This window comes from Oryctolagus cuniculus, chromosome 5 (genome assembly GCF_964237555.1).
Source record: "Oryctolagus cuniculus chromosome 5, mOryCun1.1, whole genome shotgun sequence".
Lineage (NCBI taxonomy): Eukaryota > Metazoa > Chordata > Mammalia > Lagomorpha > Leporidae > Oryctolagus > Oryctolagus cuniculus.
Window position 1 is genome coordinate 112,606,242 of NC_091436.1, and position 15,947 is coordinate 112,622,188.

General features: G+C 43.6%; 2 protein-coding genes across 27 annotated transcripts in view; one reads left to right on the forward strand and one right to left on the reverse strand.

The window, feature by feature from the left end:
* The window catches only part of BEND6 (BEN domain containing 6), a 66,031-nt gene extending 64,277 nt beyond the window's left edge, over nt 1–1,754 (reverse strand). For 2 of the 4 annotated variants that reach the window (XM_017345217.3, XM_017345218.3), the window contains exon 1: nt 1,616–1,754. The gene's annotated coding sequence lies outside the window, so the exon portion shown is untranslated. Of the gene's footprint in view, nt 1–756; nt 1,010–1,615 lie in introns of those variants that run through there. The other 2 variants (XM_002714516.5, XM_017345216.3) reach the window with 2 other exon arrangements.
* The window catches only part of DST (dystonin), a 486,283-nt gene continuing 471,826 nt past the window's right edge, over nt 1,491–15,947 (forward strand). For 18 of the 23 annotated variants that reach the window (XR_007923259.2, XR_011388661.1, XR_011388662.1 and 15 more), the window contains exons 1-2: nt 1,491–1,797; nt 2,381–2,442. Coding sequence is in view for 20 of the 23 variants with exons in the window: in XM_051855540.2 (XP_051711500.1) it covers nt 1,617–1,797; nt 2,381–2,442 (243 nt within the window). In the remaining 3 variants the exon portion in view is untranslated. The remainder of the gene's footprint in view (nt 1,798–2,380; nt 2,443–15,947) is intronic. The other 5 variants (XM_051855543.2, XM_051855548.2, XM_051855551.2 and 2 more) reach the window with 3 other exon arrangements.

Consider the following 15,947-nt stretch of genomic DNA (forward strand, 5'->3'; position numbering starts at 1 on the left):
TTTTAAATATTACGAGTCCCACCTAGTAGTTATTGGAAATTCCACAAATGTGACAATGTGTCACTTTGTCATTATCACCGCAGTTAACTTATGAAACACACAACCCGGCCCCACGCAGGCAAAGCCAACATCGCCTTGGGGGCAGCAGACCGCGGTACTGCACCGGCCCAAGGCCGCAGGATGCCGCAGACTGACTGCAGCGGCATCGGCTTTCCTGCCAAGTGGCCGTGGCCCTCCGCAGCTGCCGCGGTACCTCCGGCGTGGGCACCGCATCAGCGACCACTGTGAAAGACCCCGGCCACCAACTACAACATACTTTTTGCAGCTTATGAAGGAATGTGGGGGTAGGGGGTCGAGGGCAGTCAGTGTGCGCGCGAGTGTGACAGATCCCTATCGCCTCACCCTGCCCGCGACACAGACCAATCAATTCCCAACTTCCTTCACTGCCAGGTTCCTAAACCTGGAATCGCACGTTTCTTTCAAACACACTAAATGAGTCAGGCTTTTAGGAGAAACGAAGGGTATAACAGGATCTAACGTGCCCATTTTCTCGGCTGCGAAATAGCACCAAGTTTGGGGGTGCACGGTTTATGAACTATATACCCGAGCGTTTTGGGGCACTCCTTAGTTTCGAGGGGCCTGAGGGAGGGCTGGGCCTCCCGTTCCTGGAGGGCCCCAATTCTCCAGAAAGGCCCTTCCCGCTGTTCGCGCCTCAGCGTGTGAGGACCCCCAACCCCCCAACAAGCAATAGCTCACCGGGCTGCATCCTCCAAAGCCCCAGCCTCGGGGCGGGGCGCAGGGAGGTGGAGGTGGGGGTAACACCGCCTGGAGATTCCCGCCGGCGCCTTAAGGTTTTCCCCCTGGCTCCTTGGCGCCCCCTGACGCCGGGCTCAACAGCAACTCGGCCAAGGGAGGATGGACAGGTGGAAGCCCCAGGTGTCCCGGGGTCGAAGAGGCGCCCAGCCTGTTGACCCACTGACGGTGTCAAGTGCCGGGCGGCCCCGCGGGAGGGCGCTGGGCGCTCAGGCCCGGGCGCAGCCCGCGGCCGCCGCCGAAGCCGCCGCAGCCATGTCCGCGCGCCCGCGCTGCCGCAGCCCGGCCGTGATGTCATCAGCCGAGCCCCCGCCGCGGCGCCCCATTCCCGCCCCCCGCGGGCCGCCGCGGCTGCAGCCCGGGCTCTGCGTCCCCGCCCCGACCCACGTGCGCCCGGTTTCGGGGATGCTGAGGCCGGCGGCGGCCACAAGACGATGCGCGGGGCTCGGGCGGCGCTGCTCCTCCCCGCTCGCCGCGTCCCCGGCGGGGCTGCGCCCGGGGGCTGCGCACGGACGGGGGCGGGGGTGCCTCGGGAGGGAGGGGAGAGGCTCCCTGCCGCCAAGTCCCAGCCTCGTCGCCGTCTGCTGAGTCATGGCAAGCGCTTCCCGCAGCCCTGGATCACTCGCATAGCACGGTTGGCGCGGGGTGCGCAGCCATTGGGCTGGGCGCGGGGCCGCGAGCGCCGGGCATGATGCGCTGAGCTGCGCTCGCCCGTGCCCGCCGCCCAGGCGTGCGCCCCGCGCGGGTGCCTGTGCCGCCGCCCTCCAGCCCCGCCGCCGAGTCGCCCCCGCCTCGCCCGCACCATGATCGCCGCGGCTTTCCTCGTTTTGCTGAGACCCTACAGCATTCAATGTGCCCTCTTCCTCTTGTTGCTCCTGCTGGGCACCATCGCCACCATCGTCTTCTTCTGCTGCTGGCACCGCAAGCTCCAGAAAGGAAGGCATCCGATGAAATCAGTCTTTTCGGGTCGTTCAAGAAGCCGAGGTAAGGCGCGCCGCGACGGGCTTCCTCCGGTTCAGGGGGGTGGGGTGGGGGACGTCTATGCCGCTGTGGAGAGCGCCGCGCGGCTCCTTCCCTCCGCTGCAACCCCTACCCCTGTTGGCTTCCACTCCCACAGCTGAATACCTTGATTTATTTAACAGTCCTTGTCCCTTTGGCCCTCACTCCCAGCCTCTGGCCTCCCTGGTGTGGAGAGCCATGGCCATGCAGAGGGCTAGGCGGGCAGGAAGGGACTCACACTCTCAGGATCAGTTTGCTCAAGCCCCAAGGGTACTCCGAGTGGAGCCCGGGGCTGTATGGCAGTCTGGCTCTTATCCATCCTTCCCTGGAGCTTCGGGCCAAGAAAGTGAAGGCATGGCGAGTTTGGGGCTCCCCAACTCCCCCAGAACTTTCCCCGGAAACTTCTCGCATAGAAATAACCGAGAGAACGTTCGCGCCCCCACCCGCCTCGGGCCCGCCAAGTTCGAGGGGTCTTCAGTGTGCCTTGTCTCCCAGATAAGTCATCAGTAACTCGGAGGGTGAGGAACAAGGAGTTCAATAAAGTCTCCTTTTTCTCTTTTCTCCCCAGATGCTGTTATGAGATCTCACCACTATCGTTCTGAGGTAATTTATTTAGCGCGCACGCTCAAGGTCAGAAGAAGTTCTCTTTCCTGAGTACCAATATTAGTCATATGCGTGTTAAGAAACCAGTAGGACATTGAATGGCTAGCATGCTGCCCCTAAGGCGAAAGTGACGTGGTTCTTTCTGTTTCTGTTTTTTTTTTTTTTTTTTTTTTTTTTTTTAAGTAATTCCACACTCGTGCCCAGCCAACGGTTTTAGCAAATGTCTTGTGTAGTTGAGCTGCTGTGCGGGAGGGGGAAAGGTAGCCTCTAGAAGCTCTGCCGACCTTAGATACATTTCGTCACAGGGTGGATATCACTTTAGTTTTCAGTCATGTGCTGGTGGAGGCTTTTTCTGGGTGCTGCTAGTTGACTGTGGTTGTGCACTTGGATAAATGAGACGAGAAGAGCTTTTAGGAGATTCGTGCAAAACTGTTCGATCCATATGCGTTTTGTTTGAGATCCTGTGCTGTCATGAAACCCTCCATGGTTTGTGGTGATGGATCTTTATCTGATGGTGTGAGCCGAAATGCTCGTGCTGGTCTCTACTCTCCGGACTTGGACCATCCGTCTAGAGCAGGTGACTGAGACACAGTGATGAGGGGAGACTGCTGTAGACCAGTTCCGTTGTAGATGGGACTGAAGCAAAACTCAAGCTCTGCCTGGCCCAGCATTTCTTCACGAGTTTTTGGGCCAGTCCCTACCTAGAGGAAGATCTTTTTTTGACAGTGTTCTCTCTTTTTGGGAAAGTTTCATGCAGCCAGGCTTGCTAGTTGCTGCTCGATGCAATTGACTCACCTTAGTAAAGATGTCCTAGTCACACACCCTCCATTTACTTCTGATTTCCCTGAAGTTATTTCACATGTTGTTTCACTAGCCTATCAGGTGTGTGGTTGCACCCCATTGGATTCTGGTGGCTGAAAAGCGTTGACTGCCTTTATTATAACATCATTTTAATGTTGCACTGTGAGGAGGAATTCTGCTGTGTCTAATCCTGGATGCTCAAGTTAGGATTCTAGAGAGAATCAATTAACCAGTGAGACAATCAGATTCTCCTTTCTCGGCTTTCCACTACCCAACTCTGTGGTGTTGGGAAACTGTCTTTAACTCTTGGCATCTCAGCTTTCCCTTCTGTAAAATAGGGCCACTACTACCTTGCAGGTGGTTATTATGAGAAATTAAATTTAAAAGAAACCCCACTTAGTTCACAGCAGGTATTCAGTACCCAGTAGCCATTTTTATTTTGCAAAATTGTATTTAGAAATATATAAAGATACAAGATGTGTTTGCAAATTTTCAGGTCTATTAACTCATTCAGGTTTTTGGGAAGTAATAGAAAGCATGTCTATTGTGAAGCAATGGTTTTTGAATGTCTAGTTCATTCAATAGAACATCTCAATAATGGTCACGGTACAAACATCAATATATAGGGTTTTGATTAAAAAAAAAGTCACCAGTTCCATACACATAAATGACAGAACCAGAATTGTAATTCTGTTACAGATTATTACACTATCCATCAGGCATTTCAGCTTAAGCAAAGCCAGAGAAAATGAGACAGCACCATGTCTTGTTTACTTTATTGCTTGGTTAACTGTTTGTCCTGAGTTGGCATCTGGTTAGGAAAGCTGGGGGTGGTTGTTTAATGTTTTAACCCATTTTATGAGATTCCTGGTACAGGTTGATATTCTTGTGTCTATTTGATATTTGCCTTATTAGACTGTGAGCTCCGTGAGGGCAGGACCGTGTCTCTCTTGTTTAGGGCTGTATGCCCATTGCCTGGCCCAGCATGTGGTCAATAGTTGGTTTTATTTAATTATTTTTTTTAAGATTTATTTATTTATTTTAAAGTCGGAGTTACACAGAGAGAGAAGGAGAAGCAGAGAGAGAGAGAGAGAGAGAGAGAGAGAGAGGTCTTCTACTTGCTGGTTCCCTCCCCAGTTGGCCACATTGGCAGGAGGTGCGTTGATCTGAAGCAAGGAGCCAGAAGCTTTTTCTGGGTGTCTCACATGGGTGCAGGGGTCCAAGGATTTGGGCCATCCTCTACTGCTTTTCTAGGCCATAGCAGAGAGTTGGATTGGAAGTGGAGAGTCCAGGACTTGAACTGGCACCCATATGGGATGCCGGCACTGCAGGCGGCAGTTTTATCCGCTATGCCACAATGCTGGCCCCAATAGTTGGTTTTAATAAATGTTTATTGCATGAATTAAAAATAACTCTTGGTGGGTGTTAGTTCTTCTAACTGGGCAAATACAACTGAGACAGAACAGAAAAAAATGCACTTTCTTAGGACCTTGTTCAGAAAATAAATTTAGTTAGAGTTTTTTTTTTTTTTCTGAGAAGATTGAAAACAATATTAGCTTGTTTCGTTGATAGACTACATATCAACAAGTACCTTTGATGCTATTTAATTAGTGAAATACTATTTAATTAGTGAATGCTATTTAGTTAGTGAAAATTCTGAGACCATTGTTGCATAAAAATGTTATATTTCATCATTGCATTTTGTACCACAAATAAAACATCTTCCCTTAGAAAAAACAGGGAAATGTTTTTCTTCTCGTTTTCTTTCAAAATTATATCTCCTGCAGGATTTTCTCCTTGAGGAAAGCCTCAGGATTTACTTGGTTTCTGGCATATTAAAAAACTTGAGTGTGAGTAGTATAATGGACATTCTTATTACTGCTTCTTAGCAGCAGCTGCAGCAAAATAATTAATTATCAAAGAAAATGTTTTGACTTTCTGGCAAGTCATAATCATATCGAACTGAGAAGTTAGTGCTCTCTGTTCTGCATTCCAATCTCAGTAAGTAGATAATTCACTTTCAGCATTTCTATCGTGATCCAGTGAGGAAAATGAGTTTGGGATCTTGCTGACTCACTTTGAAACGGGAAGGAGCTTTGCGAAAGTCCTTGGACAGATCAAGGAGTTCGGGGAGCACTTTGCTGCTTTCTTTGGTGGAGGATCTTGCTTCTGTACCCACACGCCCAGGAAGGAATCCATCTGGGCAGGAAATTTCAGTGTGTTCCTTCCAGGTAGTCAGAGCAGTCCTCCTCCAAGGGGAACAAATGGGGCCTCACGACCCGGATTGGAAGTGGGGAGAGTTCTGCAATAGGGAAAGTAGCCTCGCCTCTCCTCTGAGGAGTGCCACCATAAGAGCATATGTCTTCAGTTCCATGTCTTCCTCGTGAAGCTAGAAATAAGTCACATAGGTGGTTATGTTTTGGAACTATAACCCCCACCAGCCCTTTTTATTTTCACTTACTTGCAGACTTGTCTTTACTGGCTTTTTCGTAGATCTCAACGTTTTTAACGACAAAATATGAGAATGTGAAATTAATTCCCCTAGCACGGCCTAAACAGTGTAACCCCATTTCAGAACCTGATGGATAAAAAGACAGAAATATGTGTTTTGCCTATGCATACAAAAAAATTTGTCCAGAGTTTTCTGTTTCTCTTTTTGTTCTAAATAATTAATGAAGATAAAGGATTTCATACTGATAAGAGGACACAGCCTAGAAACCAAGTACTCATTTCAGTTTTGAGAATCCTGACATCTAAGAAGTAAACTTTTCCTGGGGATATATGTTTTATGCTGTGACTTTAAACAATGATATACTGTTACCTTAGATTCTAGAATTCCTGATTTAAGGAAATTTCAGAAAGTGATATGGGTGGTTGAGGTACCAGTAGATCATAAGAGCGAGTCTTGGGAGTACTTCAGTAGAATAAAGACGATGAGAATGCCCTTTGAGAATGCTCAGGGTGAATAGTGGTAAATGATCCCTGTTCATCAGCTCAGTGGGATAAGGGAAGCCTTGTTTTATTCAAGGGGAGGGGAAGAGTATGTTTTCTATTTACCAGGATTTGAGTAAGTATCTTCACTTCCCGTTCCAGGCAAAGGGACCAAAAGAGTTAACTCAAGTTGAGCAGATCTCCAAGAGTCACATTGCAAGATAAGGACTGAGTAAAACAAGAATTCCCTGGCTACATTTTATCTATCCTGTGGTATTTAACTATGTCTCATAGCCCAGAGAGTAATATGCCCAGAACTGTCAATGAAAGAAATTAAGTTGAGCTTTTAGTAGACATTTCTTGTAAAGTGGAATTGGCAAATCCATAAAATCATGGAAATGATAATCTAGCCAAGCCCCTTGGCCTCCTTGTTTTTCCGCTTGTTTGCATACCAAAGCATGGGAGGATGGGTCATCACTGCTTCTCATTCAATTTGCATCTGTTATTAAGAATTGCCCAGTTTAGTGCATTAGTGAAAATGATAGTTTATTATGGAAGTTTCCTTTATAATTAGGTTATCCTTGTAAATAACTTATTTGTCTAGGGTTGAATTCTAGGTCTAGATTAATTTGTAATAATTAAGTCAATCATAAGTTATAAGTGTTTATGTAATATTCATTTAATGTCACTCATTTTTTTTTAGAATAAACATATTCACTTTTTCTTTCTGTACAAAATCTTATGTTAGGCACTAGAATTAACAAAGGTCTTTGATCTAGTCCCTACCCTTGGTGATTACTTCTAGGTCACTTCCAATATCAGTGCTGAAATTTAATAGTTGCTGATTTCTTCTGTTACAGTATCTGAACTGCTGCACTGTTCCAACTATGAGTCACAAATGTGATGAGAGCATTAGGAGCCGGGGAGTGCAAGTATACAGCCAATGCATGTGTTTAAAAGGCACATTTACCCTCCACAGAGCATATTACACCAGAATGAACCCTACCACTTACTTAACCCTTACTTTACCTACTTGGTGACAAAACAGAAAGAACAAAATAAAAAAGGAAAAAAAAAATCTCACTTTTTAGCCCCTGCATCTAAACTAATTAGCTGCTGTCTAAATTAAAATTGAAACAAAAATTTTATGGAGAAATTTGAATCTTTGTTGAATCCCATGATTCAAGAATGACTCTCTGAGATTCAGAGTACAAAACAGAACCACACAAGTACCATTGAGTACTGGTACAGTGTAGCAATAGGAGTTCAGAATCCTGGTTTTGAGTTCTAAGTTTGATGCTAGGTCACCTCTGTGAAGTTTCTCCAAGAGTCGCCGAGACTGAGACTCAACGTGAGGATGATCTCTGAATCCCCTTCTGGAAGTAAAGGCCACGTTTCTACTCTCTACAAAGCATCATGCTGAAAAGCATCTGTAAAACATGGTTCCTCACATTGAAGAGCTTAGGCAGCCCTCCCCTCCCAAATATACAACAAGCACAAATACCAAGCAATAAATTATGTCTCACAAATGGAAAGGAAGCAGTAGTTCTGGTGAAATGATTACATTTAGCTGGGGTAATCAGAGAAGCCTTCCAAAAGGAGGTGTCATTCCTGCTGAAATATGAAGAATGGATAATTAGTACCTGCGTAGACTGGGAGGGAATGAAACCAAACTCCCAGACTGGCAGAATGGGACGAGCATAGACAAAGACTTAGGGAAACACATGTTCAGCGCTCAGTGCATGAAAGTATGAGTAGAGCAGAAAAGGTTCTTGAGAGTGCACAAAGGAATATACAGTGGAAACCAGAGTAGGTGCAGCTAAAATAAAAATATTTTCTGTGTACTAGTTGACAGTTGACAAAAGGCTTTGACATAACATTGTAAATTGAACAACTTAGGAGGGCACCTGCTATGATTCCTGTTGAAGTGTAGCAAAACAAACACCTTCTAATTTATTTTGCAGCAACCACAACAAAACAGCCAGTCACTTTTATTCCACTTTCAAAAGGAATGAAGAATCATGGCCCCTGCTGGAGAGGGCCTGGGAAATGTTTTCATCAGTCCCTAAAGCAAATGGACGGCCTTTAGGGGGCCTTTCTGGTTACCCTACACCTGAGCCTTTGAAGGGCGAGATGTTTTTGAAGTCCATGGATCAGGCATCACTGGGTTGTATTCTGACTGCAGACACCATCTGTCCAGGGACTTGTGACAGAGCATTCATGGTCATTACAAATCTCAACACAAATGCAAATCTGCAGGCAATTGATAACATACAAGACTATTTTTATTGGTTATGAAATACATTACAGCTTAACAAAGTATTTGATAGATTCCTTTCATCTTTACAGCTTGTTCCTTGAAAATTCCTCTCCTTCAATAATTACTCCAAGGGTTTACCTCTTCCTCAAATCCTCAAGTCTACTACTTGCCCTATGCCAGTAATATTTGTGTCCTAAACCACAGAAAAACATCAATATATCACGTGATAGTTTTTTAAAGGTATTTTTTAGTTTTAAGATTTATTTTATTTATTTGAAAGATAGAGTTACAGAAAGATGTAGAGGCAGAGAGAGAGGTCTTCCATCCACTGGTTCACTCCCCAGATGGGCATAATGGTCGGAGCTGAGCCGATCCGAAGCCAGGAGCCAGGAGCCTCGAGCCTCTTCCGGGTCTCCTACGTGGGTGCAGGGGCTCAAGCACCCGGGCCATTCTCTGCTGCTTTCCCAGGCATATTAGCAGGGAGCTGGCTTGGAAGTGGAGCAGCCAGGTCTTGAACCGGCACCTATATGGGATGCTGACATCACAGGTGGTGGCTTTACCCACTATACCACAACACTGGCCCCTTTAACAATTATTGCCCCTTCAAACTCAATGGCATATTAACCAAACTCCCCAGTTTAATGGAAAATTCATCTATTCTCCATGCCAGTATTTTAGACTTAGGCTGTGAATTCTTCCTTCCCATTTCTTGGGGGATGGTCTGTTAGTTATCATCTCCTCCGTTATAGTCTGTTCTTCCTTCTATGCTGAGCTCATTCCTTTACATACAACCATTCTGGGTGCTTTCTAATGAAAATAGAAACCTCCCCATACCACCTGCTCTTTTTTTGGCTAAGAAAAGTTTCTTGAAGAATATCCTTATTTGTTACCTCCTATTCCTTACCTCTCATTGACTTCTACTGCTACTGTTTAAAATCACTTACACTTAGCTTACCAATGATTTTCAAATTGCCAAGCCAAATGTTCCAATCCCTAATTTAATTGATGTATCTGCTGTTTGACACTGTTGGTCTCTCATTTCTACTTGGAACTTCCTGCCTAGTGTTTGGATAATACCCCTTTTAAATTCTCTCTTTTTCTTGGCCCTGGCTGCTTCTGTTCCTGTACTCAACGCTTTTCCTACTTGTTTGGTGATATTCCCTGCCTTGGGCCTACTTTAAGTAAATATTTTTTGAGACATAATTTACATACCATACAGTTCTTCTATTTAAAGAGTATAATTTAGTGGTTTTTCTTGTATTCACAAGGTTGTGCAACCATCACTGGATTTTAATTTTAGGACATTTTCATCGCTCCCCAAAGAAGCAGTAATTCTTCCACCCTTCGACTCTAGGCAACCACTAATCTACTTTTTATCTTAATAGATTTACAGGGCTTCATTTTTGCCTATTCAGATTTTACTTGTGGCATCTCATACTGTTTCAGTGTACTCCCACATGGTGTAAGGGTCATGCTGAAATCTGTGTCTTACATCTACTTTATCCTCCCATTCCTCTGCAGCTGCTCAAAGTAGCAATTTAGAAGATATGAGACAGCTCTCTCATCCCTCGTGCCCTGTCTTCTCTTTTAAACATCTCTGAACTGGCTGGCGCCGCGGCTCACTAGGCTAATCCTCCGCCTAGCGGCGCCGGCACACCGGGTTCTAGTCCCGGTCGGGGCGCCGGATTCTGTCCCGGTTGCCCTTCTTCCAGGCCAGCCCTCTGCTGTGGCCAGGGAGTGCAGTGGAGGATGGCCCAGGTGCTTGGGCCCTGCACCCCATGGGAGACCAGGAAAAGCACCTGGCTCCTGCCATCGGATCAGCGCGGTGCGCCGGCCGCAGCGCGCCGGCCGCGGCGGCCATTGGAGGGTGAACCAACGGCAAAGGAAGACCTTTCTCTCTGTCTCTCTCTCTCTCACTGTCCACTCTGCCTGTCAAAAATAAAAAAAAAAAAAATAAATAAATTAAACATCTCTGAACTGATACCTCCTTAACTGTCCCAATTGCTGTTCCCTTGGTTCAGGCCTTATAAGAAGGGTACACTCAAGTCTCTCTGCATCTCCCTCTGCCCCAGTCCATCCACATAAATTTAATAAAGATAAGTCTGAAACACAAATTAATTTTTAACACTTGTGTCAGTTATGGAGATGTTCAGATTCAAGCAATGGAAAGCCCAACTTAATATGGTTATTACTAAATAGGTATTTCCACTCATTTATGGTGAGAAGCCTAGACATGGCTGTAGGCTTTGCTTGAGCCACTCTCCTGGGTCATTGCTGATATATTTGGAATAATCTGGGTCTTTTGTCATGATTGTGAGATGGCTGGCATAGTTGCAGGCATCATGACCAAATTCAAGGCAGGAAGGAAGAGAAGGGGCAGAACCAGCTGTGGATGGTCATCAGGAAATCAGATTCTTGCTAGAAGCATTTTTAGTTTAGATTTCTGCTTGCTTTTCACTGGCCAGAAATGTCATAAAGTCGTGTCTCACTGCCAAGCAGGCTTGGGATATGAACTTTTCATCTTTCCTAGAGTTTGTAGTAAAGGTAGGTTAGGGATATAGGATTGAGTAAGCCATATTCCACTTGTACTTAAAATCCTCCTGTAGTGTTTCAGTTCCATCCCAATATCAAAGTTCATCTTTCTTAAGATCCCCATGTAATGTCCTTTTGTTAGGTATAGTCTATCATTTGTCCACACCTCTTGTAATTCACCAAATTAACCATGACGATTTAGGGTTAGTGCTTTTGTCTGCCTTATTTCCAGCTCAGAAGGCTTCTTTTCCTTTTTTTTCCTCCTTTCCCATCCACCTATAACAAAAACAAAAGTGTTCAAGCACAGAAAACATAATTTCTGCTCCATCTTCATATCCCAGCTCATAGGTCATCTCTTTTAGGAAATTTTCTTGGCTCCCTCCTCACAATAGCAGTTAACTTTTTTTGCTTGATAAGGTTGAGAAAGTTTTGAATACAGTCTAAATCCCGTAGTTCTTAGCTTGATGTCTGGCATTTAGAGCTTAGTAAATGTTTGCTGAGTGAATGGATGTTTGAAGTTTTCTGATAGTTAAATTCTCAATTCTTATGGATTTTATAAAATATTCCATATTCTTCTTTTCCTTAAGTGGAAGGAGGCAAATCCTTTTCTCTTTTATTTTAGATTTATTCTAAGGTCTGCTTAATTTACTTTGAAGATACACAGATTCAGGTACTTTTAAATTGAGTTGGAAATATTCCTTGACTTTATTTTAATTGAAAAAATTTTCATAATTTGATCTGAGAGTTTTAAACAAGTTTTAGTATTTGTTGTTTAAATTTATAATCAAAAAAGTTGACGTAAACATACATTGAATTACATAACTGAATTATCTTATACAGTTTCACCTTAATATCAGTATTATCCAATTCCAGTGCCTGAGTTTGTTTTGTTTACAACCACATTGGTGCTAAGTGATATTGCCTTACTTGTCAAGAGCTTAAGAGAAAAGTTCAGGACAGTTTTTAATGAGTAATTTATGCATTCATGCCAGGTAAGGGCCTAATGGTAATCTGTTCAACTAGTTTTAAGAAATGTGGTGGTATATTTGTGTTTTAATAAAGAATCACAAATGGCACATACCAAGAAAAATATAAAATAACATTTTATTACTGTTAATTGAGAAATATATATAATTGTTTAAAGCAAAAATACAGCATTGTCTTATGAGAATGATAATATATATAAATGTTTGACAACTGTAGTGTAGAGAGGGGAGTAAATGAATTCTCCCTATGTGGTTGCAAGATTTCTACATTTTATGGGAAGTTGTATATTAACAAATAAGTATAAATTTTTAAAAAAGATTTATTTATTTGAAAGGTGGAGTTAGAAGGAGAGGGGGAGTCAGGGGAGAGAGAGATCTTCCACGCTCTGGTTCACTCTCCAAATGATCACAATCGTTGAGGCTGTGCCAGGCTGAAGCCAGGAGCCAGGAGTTTCCTCTGAGTCTCCCACATGGCTGCAAGGGTCCAAGGACTTGGGCCATCTAACACTGCTCTTCCAGGCACATTAGCAGGGAGCTGGTTTGGGAGTGGAGCAGCTGGGACATGAACTGGTGCTCATTTAGGATATTGGCATTGCAGGTGGTGGCTTTGCTCACTGCACCACAGCACTGGCATGAAGGCTATTTTAATCCTCAGAGCAAACAACAAAAAGTATTGTGAAGGCAATAGATAAATTCAAATGCAAAACATATACAAATGATTTAAAGAAGGCGGCAGGGAGGGTACACTGGTTCAAAAACAAAAAAAGAGAGGACAGGCTGAAATAATGAAATGATAGACCTAAATCCTCCCATAATAATAATTACAGTAAATATTAGTGAACTAAATGCTCCAGTTAAGAGAGAGATTATCTGAATGGATAAGTAGTAAGGCTTGACTAGGAATGCACTTTAGTATATAGATACAGATTGAAAATGAATTAATGGGGGCTGGCCTTGTGGTGCAGCAGGTAGAGCTGGTGCTTGTGACAGCAGCACCTCTTATGGGTACCCATTTTAGTCCTGGCTGCTCCACTTCCAATCTAGCTCCCTGCCAATGTGCCTGGGAAAGCAGTGGAAGATGGCCCAAGTGCTTAGGCTCCTGCCACCCACATGGGAGATCCAGAGGGTGTTCCAGGCTCTTGGCTTCAACATGGCCCAGCTTTGGCTATTGTGGCCATTTGGGGAGTGAACCAGTGAATAGAAGCTCACTGTCTCCCTCTTTCTGTCTCATTCTCTCTCTGTAGCTGTGCCTTTCAAGTAAATAAATCTTTAAAAAAGAAAAAAAAAAAAAAACAGGAAAAAAAATGAGTTCTTGGGAAAATGTAAGTGATACAAACAATAAGCCTAAGAAGTTTGGATTGGCTATACTAATATCAGACAAAATAAGTATCAAGGCAAATAGTATTGACACAGATAAAGAGAGTTGTTTGTAATGATGAAAGGGCCGATTGCTCATGAGGACGTAATAATAAACGTGCATGTGCCTTAAAACAGCCTTAAAATGTTTGGAGTAGGAATTGTCAAAAATAAATGGAGAAATAGGTAATGTTATAGTTGGTGATCAACACATTGTGTAAACATCTCTCTCTCTACAAGTGATAGAAAACAGTGAAGAGTGGGTGATATAAACAACCTTTTCTACTATCTTTACCTAGTAGTTGTAGAATACCACATTCATACGACCAGTTCGCGTGAAAAGTTCGTGTGGGCCTTAAAAGAAGTCCCGGTAGGGGCAGGCATTTGGCACAGCAGTTAAGTTACTGCTTGATTTGCTTATATCCTGTATTGGGAAGCCTGTTTCAAGTCCCAGTTCTGCTTCTGGCCTGGCTTCCTGCTAATGTACACCCTGGGATGCAGCTGCAGCGGCTGATATGCTTGGATGTACAGATAAAGTACTGTAAGCAGTGCCACCCATATGGGAGACACGGATTGATTTCCGGACTGCTGGCCTATGTCTAACTGTTGTGAGCATTTGGAGAGTGAATATGTGAATGGAAAAATCTCTCTTTGTCTGCCTCTTGTCTCTCTGCTTTTCAAATAAAAATGAAAGTAAATAAAAAATCAAGTCACAATAAATGTGTAGTTTTAAAACCATAGCGATTATATTCTATGATTATAACAGGATTAAATTAGGACTCAATTACAGTAAGATCTTTACAAAACTCACAAATATTTGTAAATTAGGTAACATGCTTCTAAGTAATTCAGGCAGTAAGAGCCATAAAAGAAATTAGAAAATATTTTGAATTGAACGGTAATGAAAACAGTTCTTATAATTGTGTGATATAGCCAAAGCAGAGCTTAGAGGAAAACATATTGCTTTAACATCTATTTAAGAAGAGGAAATGTTTAAAATCAGTTAGCTATGAGAGGCTCAGAGCAATGGGGAGATATACATAATGGTATTTCTGTCAACGATGGACTGCATGTATGATGGTCGTCCACTAAGATTTTATTGATGAGTGATGTCATGGCCATCTTAGTTTGTATAAGTACACGCTGTGATGTTTGCACAACAAAGAAATTCCCTTGCAATGCATTTCTCAGAATGTATTCCTGTTGTTAAGTGATACATGGGTATAAAAGACAGGAGCAGATAGGGATGAAATAGAGAAAAGATGCACACTGGAGAAAACAAACCCAACATTTATTCTTTGAAAAGAGCAATAAAGTTTATTTGCTTCTAGTTAGATTAATTAAGCCACTGGTATGACAATGAAAAGTTAGAACTGTAAACCTTATAGACATGACAAGGGTAAGAGAATATACTGTAAAATTTTATGAAAAATTGACATCTTAGAATGAAGTGAAAAGATTCCTTGGAAAAATATGTCAAAACTGACACAGGACATTGCAAGGTGTCCGGCGCATAACAAATCTTCCCAGGCAGATGAATCAGTTAATTCACAGGCTTTTATTGGGGTTCACCGGGCGAGGTTCACTGGTCCCAACAGAGCAAACAGAGCAGGGGCCAGAGAAGTCGCGCGTCAGAAATTGGCAGAGCTCCTTTTATAGATTCAGGGCATGGGGGTTAAAAGTTGAGGCGGTGCCGGTGCTGTGGCTCTATAGGCTAATCCTCACCTTGCAGCGCCGGCACACCGGGTTCTAGTCCCGGTCGGGGCACCGGATTCTGTCCCGGTTGCCCCTCTTCCAGGCCAGCTCTCTGCTGTGGCCCGGGAGTGCAGTGGAGGATGGCCCAGGTCCTTGGGCCCTGCACCCACATGGGAGACCAGGATAAATACCTGGCTCCTGCCATTGGATCAGCGCGGTGCGCCGGCCGCAGTGGCTATTGGAGGGTGAACCAACGGCAAAGGAAGACCTTTCTCTCTGTCTCTCTCTCTCACTGTCCACTCTGCCTGTTAAAAATTAAAAAAAAAAAAAAAATTGAGGTGGGTCTGATCCTCATTGGTTGACCTTTAGGCACCCGCAGGGACCTTGACAAGGACTTTCTTCCCCGGAAGTAGGCCTCTCCATTCTCGGAAGTGTAGGCCTTCCCTCCTTGCGGATCCCAAAGCTACCAGACATCAATACTAAGGTAGGTTAGTAATTTTCCAAAAGTAATTTGTTTTCCTTGTAGACACCCTGAAAGAATCTCATGGACCTTAGAAGTTTGTCCTCCAGACTTGGAGAATTTCCGCTGTAGATGGCAACTCATTAAGGTTTGTTACACACACACAAACACATACACACATTTGAGTCTGTGGAGTTTTTTTTTCCTTTAAAAAGTTTCTATCATGTTTTAAGTGAGTTATGGTATTTTTATAGTATGTTTAAAAGCTTTTTCATTCCATTTCTACCAGATTTACTTATGTAATTGTTTTCTTAGAAGAGAGATCTACATACATCTATACAACTAAAATGAATTTACAAAATTAAATGCAATCAAGATGTAAAAAACAATAAAAATGATTTGGCCAGTTTGGAGAGGCAGCAGAAAAAGAAAGCTTAGATATAAGGGGTACTTTCTAATCTTTATGTAATTAACTTTTGTTTTAAAAAGATTTATTTATTTATTTGAAAGG